At 34.3% G+C, this 19135-nt stretch overlaps 1 protein-coding gene across 1 annotated transcript in view; it reads left to right on the top strand.

The window, feature by feature from the left end:
- The first annotated feature begins 1594 nt into the window (after positions 1–1594).
- Positions 1595–19135, top strand: part of LOC111053546 (glycosylated lysosomal membrane protein) — a 56525-nt gene continuing 38984 nt past the window's right edge. Inside the window, exons 1-2 of the mRNA XM_039435720.1 lie at positions 1595–1828; positions 17174–17437. Of these exons, the coding sequence (XP_039291654.1) occupies positions 1757–1828; positions 17174–17437 (336 nt within the window). The 5' untranslated portion in view covers positions 1595–1756. The remainder of the gene's footprint in view (positions 1829–17173; positions 17438–19135) is intronic.

Below are 19135 nucleotides of genomic sequence, written 5' to 3'. Positions count from 1 at the left end.
GGCAGTTGTGGCGACGCCATGCAGATCAAATCAAATCAGAGCAGTGGAGGCAGAAGCAGAGGAGGATTCGCCTGCCAACTTGAATCGGCCAGTGTTGGCACGCCAAGCGACTCAGACACCAGGAACGCAGCAGGCAGAAAGCAGCCAGGGCGTGGAACAGCAGCCAGTGGTAGGGGCAGAGATACAGCCACAATATGAAGATGCAGCACAGCAAGCACAGCAACAACCTGTAGACGCAGCCCCTGAGCCAGTCCTGCCAGAGCCACCACATCGATCAGGGAGAGAAATAAAGAGGCCAGTATGTTTGAACTTGTAAGATAAGGGGAAAGATGTCATATACCTTCCGATTACCGATTAAGAAGGCACTGGCTGACGATTCGATTCATATGGCAATGTATGATATGAAGTTATTATGATGAGAGTAAACAAAAAATAAAGTGTTATAATTTTCTATCAATGAGTTAATTTATTATTAAAAAAACCTAAGGATACAACAAGGGTTTATTTTAATGTGCTATTTAGATGTCTGCAATTGAACTGGCCCAATACTTTCTTTCCAGTTGTAAACTGGACAATCAGCACTGCCCCCGGTCTTGCTAAAGTGGAGTGTTTTGAAAAAATGTAGTCTCATTTGGTTGAAAAATAGTTTCTCTCTTCTTCATTTCTTTTTCAAACAATGCAAAAACTCTCGGAGAGAATGAGCATAAGAATAAACTGGGCACACCTTTACAAATTCACAAGCAGTGGATTAAAAGATTATGTTTAAAGCATAAGAATATTACTTCAACTTACTACTACATACAGGTTAGGAAACGATTGCATAATAATTGAAACAATGAGGGTTAAAACCAAGCGACAAGAGAATAAAACAATATTCTGAACTATATTTTCATAGAGGAACAATAAGATAAGGATGAGACTTGATTTGGAATGAACTGTTCTGTTCACTGAAGTAGCCATTCTCAGTTGATTTAGAAACGTTTTGGAATGAACTTGGAGAAGACATGTTTTGAAACAAACTGGCAGAGGATGAGACCTTTTTTGGAATAACATCGATTTTCAAAGCCCGTTTTTAATACAAGAAGATTTTTTTTGGAATAAAATATCCACATTAATAGATGAGAAATTGACTAAAGTTTTGGAACTATAAGGCTCAATTCTGTATTATTAAAAGCCGATCTGGAATTGGAGCAAAGCGAGAGAGAGATAGCGCAATCATCATTGTTGAATAGACGATGATAGCAATACCATTGCTAATGGTTCACAACCATTATAACGTGGACCTCACTATAGTAAGCTATACATTTCGATCAACTCATAGACTGTCTGCTATCAATTCGAGCAATATCGTTATGTCAGGACTGCATGCTCTGTAAAGTGGGCTGATAAGTGTGTATCCAGTACTTCTTTGATCCAAAAGCAGTTTCTTTAGAAAAAAAAGTTCCATTGAATAAGTTTTCTACTTGATCTTATATTACTCCATTAGTAGTTATTCAAAATTATTATCAATAATCATAGTTTTTTCAAATAAAGTTTGAGATTATTTGAGTACCGATGGGAAGTGGTAGCACTGGGCACCTGTTCAAACTGCAGTTTGGATTTTTGGACAAGTCAGGTTGGCGTAGCGTAGCGTTGGTCATTCTATCTTTTGTTTTTGGTTTAGTATTAGTATTAGTTTCTTTTGTTCTACGGTTTCAAGTTGTAGTAGTGTTTTTAGCTCTTATAGTTGATCTTTCCGTTTTCTGTATTCTTCACCATGAAGACGCTAAAGCTTAGTTTGCTTTTCATTGTATTTTTCAAGGCTTGCATCTCCGCTCAAGAAAGAAAGGTAAGTAAGAATAACCTTTATTCATAACCTCTACTGAGATTTTGCTCTCTTATAGGAAAAATAATATTTAAAAGTTGACTCATAAATTGGTTCAAAGTTCATGATTGTTTTTGTTTACATATAGCCTAAAAATTGCCAATTGCGTCAATTCTTTTATAACTCATAAAAATTAACAATGATGTTTTCTAGGGTATTTATTCAGCTAAAGTAGGCTACCTAAATTAAAAATAAATGTTATTTTGAACCTGGTTACAATTTTAGCCTAAATTGAAAATTTGAGGTAGCCTATGGAAAATCTTTCAAATAAATCGCCACATTAATGTTTTTCTCTTAGAATACTTATTCCAATGATTTAATTGCAATCAATTTATGTAGCATGTTATTCTGAATCTTGAACTTTGATAACGGTTTTTTATGATTTTAATTTTAAAACCTAAGTTTAGAATTTCCTTACAAGTTATACTTATTTATTAATGTTTGATTAATAAAAAATACAGATACCCACTAAACTAATCATTATTTTCTTTAAAACATGTTTAGACTAATTCTGTTTTATATTATAAATTATTTAAATCTTTTCATTATTGTGGGCCTAATGTGCTCTTATTGTTTATAGTAGGGACGTTACGGTAAAGGTTAAGTTGATGAATAGAACGAAAGAAGGAGAAACTGCGGCGAAGACAATAGAAGTAACAAGTAAGGAATGAAGGTTGAAGTCAAGGATTAAAACGTAAGAATGGGCAAGGAAGAGAGGAAAAAAGACAAGCAAGATATGTAGGTTACGCGAGTCTACTTCTAATAAAAATAACTAAAAAATATATTGTGCTCAATAGTTTGAGCAGAAATGTTGAGCCTCGTACTTTGATATGGAAGAATAGTTATGTTTATTTAACATACATTGATCAAGAAGTTGAAGAAGAAAAAGTAGGAGGAAGAGAAGAAGTAGGGGAAGCATATTGACCCGATGTTATGGTCAGAAATGTAGAACCAATTTTATTTAAGTCATATAAAAGCAATAGCCTACATTGGATGTTGTCATTATAAAAATTAAAGACGAAAAATAATAAAAATTGATCAAGTAGCCTACGAAAAATAAGATGTTGAATGCTGTTTATTTTTGTCCATACACTCCTGTAGACATTGTGTGAAATTGTCCATACTCCTCTCAATCATTGCATGGCTACCGCTCGAATTTCTTGAGGTATTGCTCCACTCAGGGCTTCAAGGGTTCGTGGTTCGTTTATGTACACATTTGCTTTTAGACAGCCACATTAAACTAATTATTGGCCCTTATTTTTCCGAGAAATCAGTCGAACCGTCACTGTCAACACGGATCATCTCCTAACGATGCTGCGTGAATTTTTCTGCCACAATTGAGAAGACGACGTATCAACGTCAATACTGTTTGTTTCCAACAAAGATGGGGCGACATGCCATACATCGAGAGCAGTTATGAAATTCCTAAGGCAGACCTTCCCTGGACGCCTCATTTCGTTGCGTGGAGATGTGGAGTGGCCTCCTCGGTCACTGGATCTGTCACCTTATGACTATTCCCATGGGGCTACATAAAAGCACGTGTATACATAAACAAATCACGAACCCTTGAAGCCCTGAGTGAAACAATAACACTGGAAATTCGAGCGGTACCACGTGCAATGCTTCAGAGGAGTACGGACAACTTCTCACAACGTCTACAGGAGTGTATGGACAAAAATAGACAGCCTTTTACATGTAATTTTTCGAACTTAATGTTTAAATAGTTTCCTTTTCAATTTTTATGATGGTAACATCCAAGGATCCAAGGTTAAAAAAATAAATTTTGAGTTTCGTTTAAAAATGAGTGTGTTACAACTGTTATTTTAAATCATCCTTACATCCCAGCACAACCCTGTACAATAATCATAATACAACCTCTGCCATAAGTTACATAGCCTAGTCGAAAAAGTTTACATTCAGATATCATAAAATTTGAAAATTCATTATACTTATAGGCTAATAGGGGCAATTGAAATATGTCATTGTGTACCAAACCAAGATTGCAATATTTTCTCATCAACCCATGTCAGATACATCGCATTGCAAAAACTCTTCCATTGAGTAGAACGCTTTTGCTTTTAGCCAGTTACCTATCTCTGGTCGGATGAATTAGTGGAAGCCGGATTAGCTTGCTACTGCAAAAACAATTATTAAGAGTTTCATAATATGAATAAGAGATCCATGAATATAATCCATTTATTCTGTAATAGATGAAAACTGACTATGACTTATCATACTTTCTTATGAATGTACAATGTATGGACTGGAGAAATTCTTATCTCTAAAAATATGAAATGTGATTTGAAATACGATAGAGGTATAAATAGAATAGAGGCATCATATGCAATTGAAAGCATCATGAAGTTTCTGCTAATTCCTTACCAAACAGTAAATTATTGGCCAAACAGAAAACCCCAATCTTTAACCACATGGCTCTTTCCATGGCAGATACGGCACTCTGTCATCAACTTCTCACAACGTCTACAGGAGTTTTTCGATGCCATTTAGCGAATGCGTTTTTGTAGGCTTAAGGGAGAGTGGGGGAATAAGACAAAGGGGCAATATAATCTTTTTTTCAAAATTTCAAGTATGTGTTTAAAATTGTGAATAAATTCACATAGTTGTTACCTTGAACCTTCCTACATATTATATAAAAATTTCTATTATTGTGAAAAAGGTTCTATTTCTTATTATCCCAATTGAAAAAATGTCGGGGTAATAAGAAAGATAACTGTTAAATTCGTAATTAATCAGTTTTTGTCTTTGTTTTGTTATTATGTTGTGTATGACCTGTTTATCATGTTTAATGTTATGTTTCTTATTCCTCATACATCTAAGTCAACGAATTGTTATAGAGGGAAATGTTTGGAAGACAATTTTTGACCCTCCAGTTCTGTTTAGGGTAGTGAGGAGGTAAACATATATCAAAAGTTCAAAGGTACAATTTTTTGGTTTCTTGCATATAACTAGAAAACTATAAATTTTACAGGCATGACTATTCTATAAGAAATTAAAGCTTACATTATTTCCTATAATATTGATCTAACAACTTTTTCTATATCTCTTTCACTTTTCGAGATATCCACTCTAAAAGATGTGACATTTAAAAAAAAATTCCCCTCAATTTTTTGCTACTTTTGCTCTTATTACTTTTTGAATATCGATGGGAAAAATCCATGCTGATCATAAGCTTATAGAGCATCAAATTCTCTTCAATTTGATGTATAATTTCACAAGTTTTCGCACATCCCCACGACTGTTGCTGCAGCTTCAGTGTATTCTATTCACTGAGATCAGAATTTTGTAGAATAGCTTATAGAAGTGGTGGTGTATGTATATTCACTAGCAATGCTAAACATACCTAAACTTATGAACTGGATTTTGTTAAGAGATTTTCTGTTGAGATGGATTTAGAGGTGACGGGACTGAGGTTAAAAATTGATGATCGATTTGAGGTAGCAGTGTTAGGTATCTATAGGTCACCAAATGGAGACTGGCAAAAATTTTGTGAGCTGCTCCATACACTTTTGGAAATTACAACCACTCGTTTCACAAATGTTATAGTAGTAGGAGATTTCAATACCGATTTTGCCAGGCAGGATAAAATGACAGAGGATAGTAGAGATATTATTAATATGAATAATTTAGAAATTAAGGTCCACGAATATACAAGAGTAACTCGAACTTCACAGACAATTATTGATAATATCCTTACAAATATAGAAGGTTGTAATGTCAGGTTAGGTAGCTCAGATCTATCAGATCATAACTATCAAATTTTAGATGTTAAGTTGCAGGGCCAGAATCCAAGCAGAAAAAAAACTTTTGTGAAAGAAATTCAGCAATATGAGCTAGGAAATATGAATTGTTCAAAGCAGGAACTGCTTCAAGAAAATTGGAGTAGTGTTTATAACAGTTGTAACCTAAATTACAAATATAAGCAATTCATTGATACTCTAAGATTTCACATTAGTGTATGCTGTCCGATAAAAAAAGTCAAAGTAAAAAGTAAATTAAACAAAGTAGATGAATGGATAACTGAAGATATTCTTACTCAAAGAAATATTGTTAGGGAAGCTTATGAGGAATTTAAATTAGTGAGGGATGTTCCGAGTGAAGTCAAATACAAATGTCTAAAGAAAAACTATGCAAAAGAAGTGAGGAAAGCTAAGTGTAAGAAAACAGCTGAAATATTAACAACTAGTACCAATTTTAACTCTGCTGTTTGGGAGGTAATTAATAGAAATAGGAGAGCAGCTCAAAAAGATACAGTTACTAATGTCCCTAGGATAATCGATGAATATGGAAATTATATGGATGATAGTAGGCTATAGACATTTGTAACTTGTATATAAACTGTATATAGGTGTGAATGGTATAGAACTAAAATGGTTTGAATCATTTATCATAGGTAGAAACCAGTGTGTTGAGCTTACCAAGGTGGATGGGAATGAAATAGTAAAAATTAAATCTCAAAAACTGGAGGTCCAGGCTGGAGTACCTCAAGGCTCAATTCTGGGTCCCTTACTGTTTCTGTTGTATGTGAACCAATTACCAAAAGAGTTAAAAGATCACAGAGCTCTGTTGTTTGCTGATGACACATCGCTTATCTTTAACAATGATTTATTAGATAGTCTAGAAATAAATGCTTTTACTGGAGTACAGTCAATTGTCCAATTCTTGAAGCAAAGGCAATTAACAATAAATAGTAAGAAATGTCAATTCCTACAATTCAAAAGTAAATATAATTCAGTAGAGGATAGAGAAATAAATTTGTTTGTAGAGGAAAATGAATTAGACCAAGAAGAGAAAGTAGCATTCTTGGGAATTTTATTGGACAGGAAATTAACATGGCATCCTTACATTGAGAGGATATGTAATAAGATATCATCTGGGGTATTTGTCCTGCGGCAGCTTGCTAGGCTGAATGATAAAAAACTACTGTTAACTGCTTACCATGGACTTATACTATCTCATATTAGGTATGCTATTTTAGTTTGGGGTAATTCATCTCAACAAAATATGGACAGAGTGTTTAAGATTCAAAAGAAGGCACTCAGATGTAAAGAGAAAGTGAATAGGTTAGACTCTTGTTGGCCTTTATTTAAAAAGCTTGGTCTATTAACTGTGCCATCTTTGTATGTATATGAAGTTGTAATGCATGTGAAAACGAGTGGTGTGATCCAGAATTCAGATGTTCATGAGTATAATACGCGAAACAGAGCAGATTATCATATAATGGGTCACAATAGTAGGTTATTTGAACAAAAACCAGATTATATTGGTAGGAAATTTTATAACAAGCTACCTCAAATCTTGAAAAGTAATGATGATTTGAAGATTTTCAAAAAAACAAATGAAAAAATATTTAGTTGATAGAGCTTTTTATAGTGTACAAGAATTCCTTTCAAACCTAAACTAGGTTGAACTACTTAGTGTTAGAATTATTATGTAATAACATGACTTGTCTTATACTCCATGACTGGAGTCTTTAGGACGTAATCTGAAAAAAAAGTGTAGAGTGAGATCTTCAGTCATGCAAAAATAGACCAATTGACAAAGGAATTTGGAGATAATGTTTTGAACACATTTTTTGATTTCACAGCTTTGTTGGGACCAGTTAGGGGGTAAACATATCAAAAGTCCCCATCCCTATCCCTTGTGCTAAAGGGATGCGGGTGGTTCAAAAGTTGCATTTTTCAATGTTTTGCTTCCACGCTCATATCTTGAAAAAAATGTGTTCAACCGACATGACTAACTATTCAGAAATGAAGCTTGATAAATTCTCTACAATATTTGTTCAGTGGTGATTTGTGATATCTCCAACAGTTTTCGAAATATACGCTCTTAGAAGTGTAAAATTGTTAAAATAGGCTAACAGCTTTTAATTCTATTTTTTTGATTCTTCAGGGCCTACAACTCTCCAACAATGCATCATAAAAATGAATGCTCATCATATTTTGGTAGAGCTTTGTTTTCTCTTTAATTTGATGTATTATTTCACTACTTAATGTTTTCCTTCTATTGTTATAGCATATTCAATGTGGGGGGTGAAATTTTCACTCTGCAACAATTGTCAACTTAGCAGCTCCACGCCTTCAAAAGACGGGCTAGAGATGTGTATTTTGGCTATGTTCACCTCCCAACTAGTCTTCATTAAACTACAAAGTCAAAAATTGTGTACCAGATGTTCCAGACTCAAATTACATTGTCAAGTGATCAATTGTTACAAAATAAAAATTTCACCCCCCATTGAATTTGCTATCACAATAGAAGGAAAACATTAAGTAGTGAAACAATATATCAAATTAAAGAGAAAACAAAGCTCTACCAATCTACGATGAGCATTCATTTTCATGATGCATTGTTGGAGAGTTGTAGGCCCTGAAACATCAAAAAATAGGATTAAAAGCTGTTATTTTAACAATTTTACACATTCAAGAGCGTATATCTCGAAACCTATTGGAGATATCACAAATGACCACAGAGCAAATATTGTAGAGAATTTATCAAGCTTTATTTTTGAATAGCTAATCATGTCGGTTGGACGCATCTTTCCCAAGATATGAGCGTTTAAGCAAAACATTGAAAAATGCAACTTTTAAACCACCCTCATCCCTCTAGCACAAGGGATAAGGATGGGGACTTTTGATATGTTTACCCCCTAACTGGTCCCAACAAAGCTGTGAAATCAAAAATTGTGTTCAAAACATTCTCTCCAAATTCCTTTGTCAATTGGTCTATTTTTGCATGACTGAAGAATGAAGCTGCTGCAACAGTCGTGGGGATTGTGCGTAAACTTGTGAAATTATACATCAAATTGAAGAGAATTTGATGCTCTATAAGCTTATGATCAGCATGGATTTTTCCCATCGATATTCAAAAAGTAATAAGAGCAAAAATAGTAAAATAATTGAGGGAAAATTAAAAAAAAAAAATGTCACATCTTTTAGAGTGGATATCTCGAAAAGTGAAAGAGATATAGAAAAAGTTGTTAGATCAATATTATAGGAAATTATGTAAGCTTTAATTTCTTATAGGATAGTCATGTCTGTAAAATGCATAGTTTTCGAGTTGTATGCATGAAACCAAATATGGTACCTTTGAACCACCTCCACCCCATCAGCACAGGGGGTAGGGATGGGGACTTTTGATATGTTAACCTCCTCGCTACCCTAAACAGAACTGCGGGGTCAGTAAATGTCTTCCAAACTTTTTCCTCTATAGCCTTTTTTGAGCATTCATTGCCTGGACTAATATATTTGAAAAAATTTCAATTATATTTATATTTTCACTTTCAATTTTCAAGTGTTTTTCAAGAATAATCTCCAAGTTTGCAATTTTTAAGCACAATTTTCAAGCATAATTTCCAACTAGGCTATAATAAAATATAATCCTAATTAAGTATTTAACATTTAAATCATGATTTTCCAGTGTTTTACTTACAAATTAAAAGGTTGTAAAAAACTTTCGGCCTTCAACTTTTCGAACCTATTTTTTGAATACTCATAACTTTGAAATGAGTTGAGGGAAGCACTGAAATTTGGTGCGGCTTCAAGATACACCAAGGAGATGTCTCTAACAGTCTACTTTGATTTTTAATGCTATTACTTATTGGTTGCATAAGTATGGCATAAAAAAATCAATATCATTAATATACTGGTGTATGCTGTGTAATTTTCATATGTTTCTCATTCCCCCATTTTTATTCTTATCCTCCCCTGCATAGTTAATTTTACTATAATTGTTTCTTCCTGAATATTAAAATGACATTATGTGAGGCGCACACTAGATGAATAAAAATTGAGTTTATTCGTTGAAAAATGTGTGTTCAATAGCTACCGTATTCAAAATCCCCCTTACTTCATTGGCTAACCTGTATAAGGATTGTTGTCTAGTTATAGACATTCCTTGTGAGTAGAGTGAGTGATAACTTTACTTGTAATAGGTGGATAAGGTCATATTACCCATCAATTGGATTTTTATTGTAGGTCTTGTATCATTCTCTCACTCTCTTAATTGATCCTCTATTGGTTTCAATTCCAAGTCAATTGTCGCAATTTTCTACTCGCTCTTTCATTCTATTGATAATAACTTACTCTGTTACTGTTGGAGGTTTGAAGATGTGCATTATTCTTACCAACAGTTTCTATTCTTACAAACTGTACTTTTGAATGGTTGAAATAAAACAACGAAAGCAACAGAAGAAGATGATGGTGCATAGCAAATTAATAATGATACAGGTTGAATTATTAATGAAAACAGGGAAAATGATACGGTAGGGGAAGGTATTGCCTCATGTGATTTGCAGTGGTCTGCACAAGGCTTTCTTAGTTATTTTTTTGTTCTTCAATTATATTTAACATTTATTATTAATTTTTTTGTTCTTAAAAAAGTTTATTTCATTTTGTGCATTTTTAAAATCAATTTATTTTTTCAATTGTTTACTGTTGATTGATACCTAGTTATCATATTATTTACATTTTTCATTCTCTTTTATTTTCGAAATCGATTTTCCATATTAATTTTTCCAGATTTTAACTAGGTTATCAATTTTAATACGTTTCTAGAAACAAATTGGGCTTTTAGTAGCTGTAATCTTCTGCTAAGAGTTTGTTTCACAATCATTAGAACTGTCTCCGAATTATTCATTGCAAAGTATGTCATCATTGCCCATGTAAAGAATACTAGGCTAACTGTTTTCCATGCATCCGATGACTTCATTTATAATACTGGCACTTCCTGTTCTATGTCGTCATTATTATTCATCGCAAGATTGGAATGTGTCCTTAACAACATTGTTATTCATTCTTAGAATAATTCAATTGAGTATAAGCTTAGCGTAGAGCAACTATATCCATATTGTTCTAATTATGTAGTCGAGGAATCTTCATAAGCTTATACAACAGGAGCTGACTACATTGGATAACATTATATAAGTCTTTTATGTGTTCCGAATCTAATGTGCTATCAAATTGAATTCCTGTTAAATCAATCAACCAATCAATTTATTTTTTATGAAAATGTTGAAACAACATTGGGAAAAAGCCTCAATACTTCTCATCTATATTTCCAAGCAATTATGATTTTTTTAAAGCTTCAATTGAACAATAAGTTTGAAGTTGTTACAACCACGAATTTCCTCTTTTATATTTATTGCATCATCAATAATAACTGGAAGCAATGATGCACTGATAGGGTTGAAAAAAGAAATATAATTGCAGTGTTAGACTAGCAAAGCTATATGAGAAGACCGCGTCAAGAGCTAACCATCCCTACACCATTTGACCTGATGGCATTCACCTATTAACCGATAAGCTGGAACAGTGAGATTTTACTGTATGGAATTCTTGATTGTAACAATTTTTATAAGGATATTTATGATAGTATCTAAAGGCCGGTCCAGACGCTCAAGTTACCGTCAGTCTTCCACTCACGCAAAAGACGGATCGTTCGGTTCAAGCAAAAGACGGATGTAAAATTGCGTCCACACGCATCCGTCTTTTGTCGGTCCGTTTTCCTATTTTTGTGCTCAAAAGCTCAGTTATCTAATATATCCGGTTGATGAGTAATAATTTTATCGTCTTTAATTATATTCCCTGATTCAACTGGATAGTGCTATATTTGTCGTCTAATCATGTTACTCTAAGTATTTAAAAATATAATGACAGATAATATTACTGCTAATCGCTAAATGGCTTTGTTTACATGCTATATCTCGAGACAGTGATTGTAATTGTATTGAAATTTTGTAGATAGTATTCTTAATATCAACAATATAGTACATCTTGAAATATTATGATATTACATCATAATGTCAACATCAAATTCTGAGAGTATCATGAGAACCAAGAAAGAACAAAAAATAAATGGCGTTTTATCCAATTGAGAAAAAAACTTGCACATTTTCGAGTACTCGCGAGGTATTTTATTAATTTGAGGGCGATGAATCCGAATATGGAATCACAAATTCTTTATCTTCATTTTTACACGATTTAGGTTTTGGTGGCTAGGCAAAAGAAGGACGGTCGGCTGGAAAACGATTCCCGGCCGATACATTTTAAGCTTGACGACCCATCCGTTTTACCGTCCACACGCAATGACTTCTATGTTCCGACTATTGCTTGAGCAAAAGACTGATGGTAAACTTGAGCGTCAGGACCGGCCTTAACACTACATAAAAAATTGAAACAAATTGTCATTGATTCCGGATTGGAAGTTTTTTTGGGTAAACTGCATAAGAAGTATATAATTATAATAATTATTCATATAATTCTTAGAGTAGTGTAGCCTCAAAGTTAGTAGTAGACTGTCTACTAACGTTGGTGTAGCCTATTATACAGAGTGAGTCATACGTCTAGGAACCCTTCAATAAATTGAATACTGTTGTTGATATAATACTGTAACTTTCAGGATAAGTTTTTGGTCAAATAATCTATCTTTAGACGAACAACTGAAATAAAACCCCTCCTAAGGGGGTGACTAGGGGTTGTAACTCGAATATCGTTTTGGGCTTATAAGCCTGTGGTACTTTTCTGTAAGTTGTGTAATTATTCTGAATGATTAAATAAATAAATTAATTAAATTTCAAATGTGAACACCCATTGTGTGGTACATCATTTTCAAGTCCTTTCTAAAACAAGAAAGATGACATCAATCAAAATGCTCTATGATACTTCTATCCAAAATGGCAGCTGATTGAAGTTTTAGTTTTTAAAGAAATAACTTAATTGATGAAGCTCAATCAGCCGCCATCTTCTATATAATAAGAGAGAGTAGGGTTGTGTTTGTTCGTGTGTTCGTTTGTTCGCATCAAAACAAGTCAACTTGTGGATTGCATAGGTACCGGAAAAACGGGAATGATTTAGATCTCCAAATTTTGCACATATATTCTAAAAATATCAATCTTGTGCACCTGGAAGCCCAAATTTCAATTTTCCTTCTACATTTTTCAGAATTAATGATCAAATTTCATTAATGGTACATACAATTTCGCCTTGATGTATCATTATATCTGTATTTGTACAGAAACTTTTCAGGTGTGAGAAGTGAAATGCGTGTGCTTGTGGCACATAAGGCTTACGCACCCAAACACAAACACATTGTAAAGCATGGGAGTGAACAGACTGACAAGTCTCCTTCGCGTTTCAGTGAATGTTGTTAATAGTATTATAAAATTTACTTGTGTTCATAATGGAAGGTACCGGTAGCTGTAGTTATATTTTAGGTATAGATGAAATAAATTCATCCTCCCTAGCAGATGATGGTAATAGAACCATAGTGCATCAGAATATACGCAGTATAAATAGAATTTTCAATAACTTTTTCACTTATACTGTATTAATTCTTGGAAGAAGTTACCATCAATCATTGTTGTGTCTGAGACTTGGCTTCAATCTTGTCATGATCATCGATTATTTAATATTGAAGGTTATGAGAGTTTCCATGCTGGTAGTGATTTTACTGCAGCATCAGGTATAATGGTTTATGTTTCAGTGGAGAGTGGCCTTCGATGCTCTAAAATTGATTGTATTATTGATGGATCTGACTCCATTTTCTTAGAGTGTGAACTTTTAAATTTAGTATTTTGTGCTTATATAGATGGCATGGAGTTGAGAGCAGTCAATTCTTGAGTAGCCTTGTTACTTTCTTGGACTCGGATACTTTGATAATAGGCGGCCTCAATATCAATATAAATGATATGAATAATAGTAATACGCTCGAATATCTGGAAATTATGAGTAGTAATGGATATAGATCGCTTATTGATATAGACACCAGAGTGACTTCGTCAAGCTCAACATGCGTAGATCATATCTTCTTCAGGTCAATAAAACATAAACATAAGTTTAGTAGTTATGTTATTGATACTCAGCTAACTGATCACCGAGCTGTGTCGATTGCTATCTCAGAGTCAAGTGTTCATAAAAATACTCCAGCTAATTTTAAAAAAGATAGCCTAGAATTGATTATGATAAATTAATATCATTGATGCACCATGATTGGGATCCCCTTTATTTGAGTGACAATATAAATACTAAAATGTCTTTATTTTTAGATGTCTTGAAGAACTATTTGAACCAGTGAACCAGTCCAAACGCACGGTGGTATTAAGTCAGAGTCATACCCGACTTGAAAAGCTCAAACCTTGGATGACATACGGTTTATGTATACCAATAAAAAATCGTGATAAGATTTTTAAGGCACTATATAGGAATCCTAATAATAATAGGCTCAAAAATTCTTATATTGCTTTGAAAAACATGGATCAAACTAGAGAAAACAAAGTACTATTCGAATTCGAAAGACCTAGCCTATCTATAAAAAACCAATGGAAGGAAATAAATAATTCATGTGGACAGACCTCGAAGAAGAATCAGACTATTGAATTGAAAATAGATGATGCGGTAATATCTGATGAGCAAATGCTAGCTGATTCTTTCAATAATTACTTCATTGGAGTTTCTACCAGACTAATTTCTTCTATGAGTTCGTTGACTCAAAATACTATAGATAATTACAAAGCTTGTTTCAAATCAGGGAATGTCTATTTTCATGAGACCAATAGATTTCGATGAGATCCTTACTGAAATAAATTATTTGAAGGATGGTAAGTCTCCTGGTCCTGATTGTATCTCCTCGCATATTTAAAAAAAAATTGCCGTTCCATTGGTTCCAGTCCTATATGATATCTTTAATGCAAGTATATATACAGGTATTTTCCCTGGTCCCTTGAAGATTGCCAAGGTGATTCCTATATTCAAGAGTGGAAGTCGATCGGATCCTTCAAATTACAGACCAATAACTCTCCTGTCTGTGTTCTCAAAAATATTTGAGAAGATTGTGAGAAGGAGGATTTTTCACTTTTTGAAGAGTAATAACTTTTTACTTTCCTTGCCCTTCTACCATAGGTAAGGAAAGTATTGCTTTCCAAAAAAAATTAAGGTACCACAATTTCAAGTTTTCTATACGTTTCAAGGTCCCCTGAGTCCAAAAACATGATTTTTGGGTATTGGTCTGTGTGTGTGTATGTGTGTGTGTGTGTGTATGTGTGTATGTCTGTGAACACGATAACTCCATTCCTAATTAACCGATTGACTTGAAATTTTAAACTTAAGGTCCTTATACCATGAGGATCCGACAATAAGAAATTCAATAAAATTCAATTCAAGATGGCGGAAAAAATGGCGGATAATTACTAAAAAACCATGTTTTTCACGGTTTTCTCGAAAACGGCTCTAACGATTTTCTTCAAATTCATACCATGGATAGCTATTTATAAGCCCTATCAACTGGCATAAGTCTCATTCCAGGGAAAATTTCAGGAGCTCCGTAATATTCTTGAGAAAAATGGCGGATAATGACTAAAATACCATGTTTTTCACAGTTTTCCCGAAAACGGCTCCAACGATTTCCTTCAAATTTATACCATGGATAGCTATTTATAAGCCCTATCAACTTACATGAGTCTCATTCATGGGAAAATTCCAGGAGCTCCGTAATATTCTTGAGAAAAATGGCGGATAATGACTAAAAAGCCATGTTTTTCACGGCTTTCTCGAAAACGGCTCTAACGATTCTCTGCAAATTTATACCATGGATAGCTATTTATAAGCCCTATCAACTGACATGAGTCTCATTTCTGAGAAAATTGTAGGAGCTCCGTAATATTCTTGAGAAAAATGACAGTTACTAAAAAACCATGTTTTTCACGATTTTCTCAAAAACGGCTCTAACGATTCTTTTCAAATCTATACCCTGTATAGCTATTTATTAGCTCTATCAACTGACATGAGTCTTTTTCCTAGGGTACTAATGGGGGGTCCACCCAATCCTTGAGAAATTGACTTTGTAACCTCCTTCTCGTGCATGAGATAGGTAGGTACACGGTTTTTACTTTTTCTTCTTCCATATACCGTGGGTACGGTAGGTAGAGCAGTTTATAAAAAGAACACAGTCATAGTCAAGATATTCCATCTGTAGAACAGCTGTTTTGACGAATTTAAAAAAAAATCATCAAATTTCACAATTTACATAAAGGAAAAAGTACTCTGAAAACAATTGTATATACACATATACAGTAGTCAGATCGTAGTTGCAAATATGTTGCCGTCAATCGTCATTATGTTATTCCCCTAAATTATTCTCGTTTGATAATGAGGCTTATAGTTCAATGAGCAAGGAAAGTTGTGTGAGTGTACCACACCAGATTTTTTTATAAGAGCCAATTTGGATTTCAGGATGGTTTGAGTACTGAAATGGCATTATATAACTTCATTTCATAGATTTATTCGGGATTGAATGCAAGAAATGTAAAGGTTTCTGGACTATTCCTTGCCATAAAGAAAGCATTTGATACGGTTGACCATTCTATTCCACTTAAAAAACTAAATGCTGCTGGTATTCGTAGCAGGGCTTCAGAATGAATGAAATCATACCTTGAGAATAGGCAGCAGTTTCCATTGGAGGTGTAAATAGTAACATTCTTAGTATTAGCAATGGTGTGCCCCAAGGATCTGTTCTTGGACCTCTACTATTTCTTGTGTACATTAATGACCTATTCTTATGCTCTTACAAGTTCAATGGCATTGCAACGTGTTTTGCTGATGACACTGCATTCTCTTACTCATCTAAAAATGTTTATTTATAGCCTATGCACAGCCTCAAACACGTGTAAAGGATAGTAAAATTATTATGTTTGAAAATAATGATATATGATTCCGATACAGGATTTCAAGAGAAAATATGGTGAAAACCGCACATCGATTTCTCAAACCTCTCAAAAATTATTCTAATTCAAAGATACTGATATAATCATCCATCTATCTATCATCGTCTATACTATAATGAAGGAAGAACTGTCTTATACACGTGTATAGATTAGAACTTAAGGATAGGAAAATATTATGTTTGACGCATCATCACGTCTGAACTACTGGACTGATTTACTTGAAATGTTCAAAAACATTACTACCCGTTCAAAAACATCGAACATCTTGAAAATGTATCTTTCCATCAACGTTGTAGACAGTTGCAGCCAGACCTGATAATGATAACAGCACTCACACTCACATTCCGGGACGACACGTCACGGTACGATAGGACAGAAAGCTCTATGTTCAATTAGGATTTTTTCTAGATATTTTGAATTGATAAATTATTCATTGATTTTTGAGAAAACATAACAACAGGTCAATATAACTTACTGAGCGCAAGGTCTACTGTTCAAAGAACAACTAGTAGGCCTATAATAGGATTATTGATTGATAATGTGTGCTCGATGACAAGCGGTTGATTTTTGTGTTGCAGCTGTCGACTTTTGTGAACCCGGGCTGTGCTCTGCCTGCGAGTGGCTGTGACGACCTGTTGCTAGTTCACATCAGGTCAGAGGGCGCCAACGACACTCTGCATCACATCTGGGACGTCAGCCGGCAGCCTTCGCTGATGCTCGCTCTCACCGACCGCAACTGCTCACTGCTCGTCAACTGGACCAGCTACGCTTCCAATCATGTCGCTCACTCCATCTCGTTCACCAGTCAGCCCAAATACGTGATATCGGTGGTCGTTGATGCTGTGAGTACGCCTACCACCTACCATCTGTTCCTTTACATTCTCATCTTTATACAAAACGAGCAAATGTTACCCGTGCTCTGCAACGTTGTGTTAAAAGCACAAATAGATTAAATTCAGTTTTATAATTCCATGCTGGCAGTATTAACAACTGTAATAATTATTATAGAAAAACTATTTGATTGGGCTTTTATCTCACTTAAACTTTATAATATCGGTGCACCGAGCTTTGATCGTTATTTTTACTTTCCTTGCCCTCCTACCATAGGTAAGGAAAGTATTGCTTTCCAAAAAAAATTAAGGTACCCCAATTTCAAGTTTTCTATACGTTTCAAGGTCCCCTGAGTCCAAAAACATGATTTTTGGGTGTTGGTCTGTCTGTGTGTATGTCTGTGAACACGATTACTCCATTCCTAATTAACCGATTGACTTGAAATTTTAAACTTAAGGTCCTTATACCATGAGGACCCGACAGTAAGAAATTCAAAAAAATTCAATTCAAGATGGCGGAAAAAATGGCGGATAATTACTAAAAAACCATGTTTTTCACAGTTTTCTCGAAAACGGCTCTAACGATTTTCTTCAAATTCATACCATATATAGCTATTTATAAGCCCTATCAACTTACATGAGTCTCATTTCTGGGAAAATTGCAGGAGCTCCGTAATATTCTTGAGAAAAATGGCGGATAATTTCTAAAAAACCATGTTTTTCACGGTTTTCTCGAAAACGGCTCCAACGATTTCCTTTAAATTTATACCATGGATAGCTATTTATAAGCCATATCAACTGACATGAGTCTCATTCCTGGGAAAATTGCAGGAGCTCCGTAATATTCTTGAGAAAAATGGCCGATAGTTACTTAAAAAAAACATGTTTTTCACGATTTTCTCAAAAATGACGACCGATTTATTTCAAATTCATACCCTCTACACTCATTTATCAGCTCTATCAACTGGCATGAGTCTTTTTCCTGGGAAACTAATGGGGTCCACCTCATCCTCAAGAAATGGACTTTGTAAACTCCCTCTCGTGCATGAATGAGGTAGGTAGGTAGAGCAGTTTATAAAAAGAACACACATAGTCGAGATATTTCATCTGTAGAACAGCTGTTTTGACGACTTTTAAAAAAATCATCGCATTCCACAATTTACACAAAGAAAAAAGTACTCTGAAAACAATTATATATGCACATCTACAGTAGTCTGATCGTAGTTTCAAATATGTTGCCGCCAATCGTCATTATGTTATTCCCCTAAATTATTCTCGTTTAAGAATGAGGCTTACAGTTCAATGAGCAAGGAAAGTTGTGTGAGTGTACCACACCAGATTTTTATTTATTGATAAACAGAACACAATTCTCTAAAATGATCGTGTTTATATTTTACAGCTGGCTATACGTCAGCTTATGAATTTCGGGGATGCGATATCTTGATTTTCCACAGAATCACTCGCTCACTTTTTAGTATCCACAGATGACAAAAGTCTCAGCTGTTTCAGCCAAGGATGAATTATCCTTTTAATGTCGTTCAGCAAGTTTTCCCAGGGATGAGACCCATTGCAATTGGATTTTTATATCATAAACCTAATATGTTCCAAATTTCTTGGAAATCGTTAGAGCAGTTTTCGAGATCCGTTGAACATAAATATATACCCATATAACTACATAACCATATAAATATATGTATACAGAAATTGCTC

Source organism: Nilaparvata lugens, chromosome 9, assembly GCF_014356525.2.
Source record: "Nilaparvata lugens isolate BPH chromosome 9, ASM1435652v1, whole genome shotgun sequence".
Taxonomy (NCBI): domain Eukaryota; kingdom Metazoa; phylum Arthropoda; class Insecta; order Hemiptera; family Delphacidae; genus Nilaparvata; species Nilaparvata lugens.
The sequence above is the reverse complement of the archived record's forward strand: the minus strand, read 5'-3'. Positions and strand labels throughout refer to the sequence as shown.